General features: G+C 63.1%; 1 protein-coding gene across 1 annotated transcript in view; it reads right to left on the reverse strand.

Annotated features, from left to right (window-relative positions):
* Positions 1-599, reverse strand: part of LOC103915515 (POU domain, class 3, transcription factor 3-like) — a 2877-nt gene extending 2278 nt beyond the window's left edge. Inside the window, exon 1 of the mRNA XM_009322348.1 lies at positions 491-599. Within this exon, the coding sequence (XP_009320623.1) occupies positions 491-599 (109 nt within the window). The remainder of the gene's footprint in view (positions 1-490) is intronic.
* Between the last annotated feature and the right edge of the window lie 312 nt (positions 600-911).

Raw genomic sequence — 911 nt, forward strand, 5'->3', positions numbered from 1 at the left:
TGGTGTGGCAGAGGCCCAGGGTGGCACAAGGACCCAGGGACAGAAAGCAGGTCCCGGCAGCACCCAGAGCTCCTGCTCTGCCCCAGCGTGCCCTCGGAATGTCCCCTCTGCCCCCAGGCTCAGACCCTCATGGCCTGACCAGAGGCAGCACTGACAGGCACATTTGCTGATGGCCCCAGCACCGCCCCACTCCCACACATCCCACGACATGTCCCCATGGGCTCAGCTATCCCGGGGCGTGGGCACCCACCTCCCCACGGCTCCCGGGCATGGGGCAGCCCCTCGCCAGCCCCTCTCCCGCCTGTGCCCCGGGCAGGGCAAATGGCTCAGACGAAGCGAGTGATGAAAGCGCCTGTGACTCGAGTGGGATTCAAAAACCTCTTTGCCACAACCAGGCTCTTCCCTTCTGGAAAGCGGCTTACCCAGGTGCTTCCCTTCCTCCCTGCAGCGCAGCCTTCAACTGCTGCGGGGGCATTTTGCAATCTTTTACCCGATTTCCACACTTGCAGCGCAATTTCGGATTTTACAGACGTCCCTCCTGCCGCCAAGTCTCGGCTTTTAATTCCTGGCGGCCATCGGCAGGAAGGAGCCCGGAGCATCCCTGCCGCGGGGCAATCCTCACCCTCCCTCGGCCGGGAAAAAACATTCCTCGTAACCCCCACCCAGCGCGGCAGGCTGCGACCCGGGGGATGCGCATCCCTCCGCGCTCCCATCGCGGCGTGCGTGGGAGCTCCCGAAGCCCCGCGACACGTACCCGGCAGCAGCTCCGCACAAACCCACCCAACACACCCCCAACAGCTCGCAGGAACCTTGCAACAAACCCCGGCATCATCTGCCCTTGCTGCCCCCGGGGGGTGCTTGCCTGGAAGGGACAGGTTTATATTATGCCAAGATTTAAAAAGACTAAAAAC

The sequence above is a fragment of the Pygoscelis adeliae genome, unplaced genomic scaffold, assembly GCF_000699105.1.
Source record: "Pygoscelis adeliae isolate BGI_AS28 unplaced genomic scaffold, ASM69910v1 Scaffold584, whole genome shotgun sequence".
NCBI classification, from domain to species: domain Eukaryota; kingdom Metazoa; phylum Chordata; class Aves; order Sphenisciformes; family Spheniscidae; genus Pygoscelis; species Pygoscelis adeliae.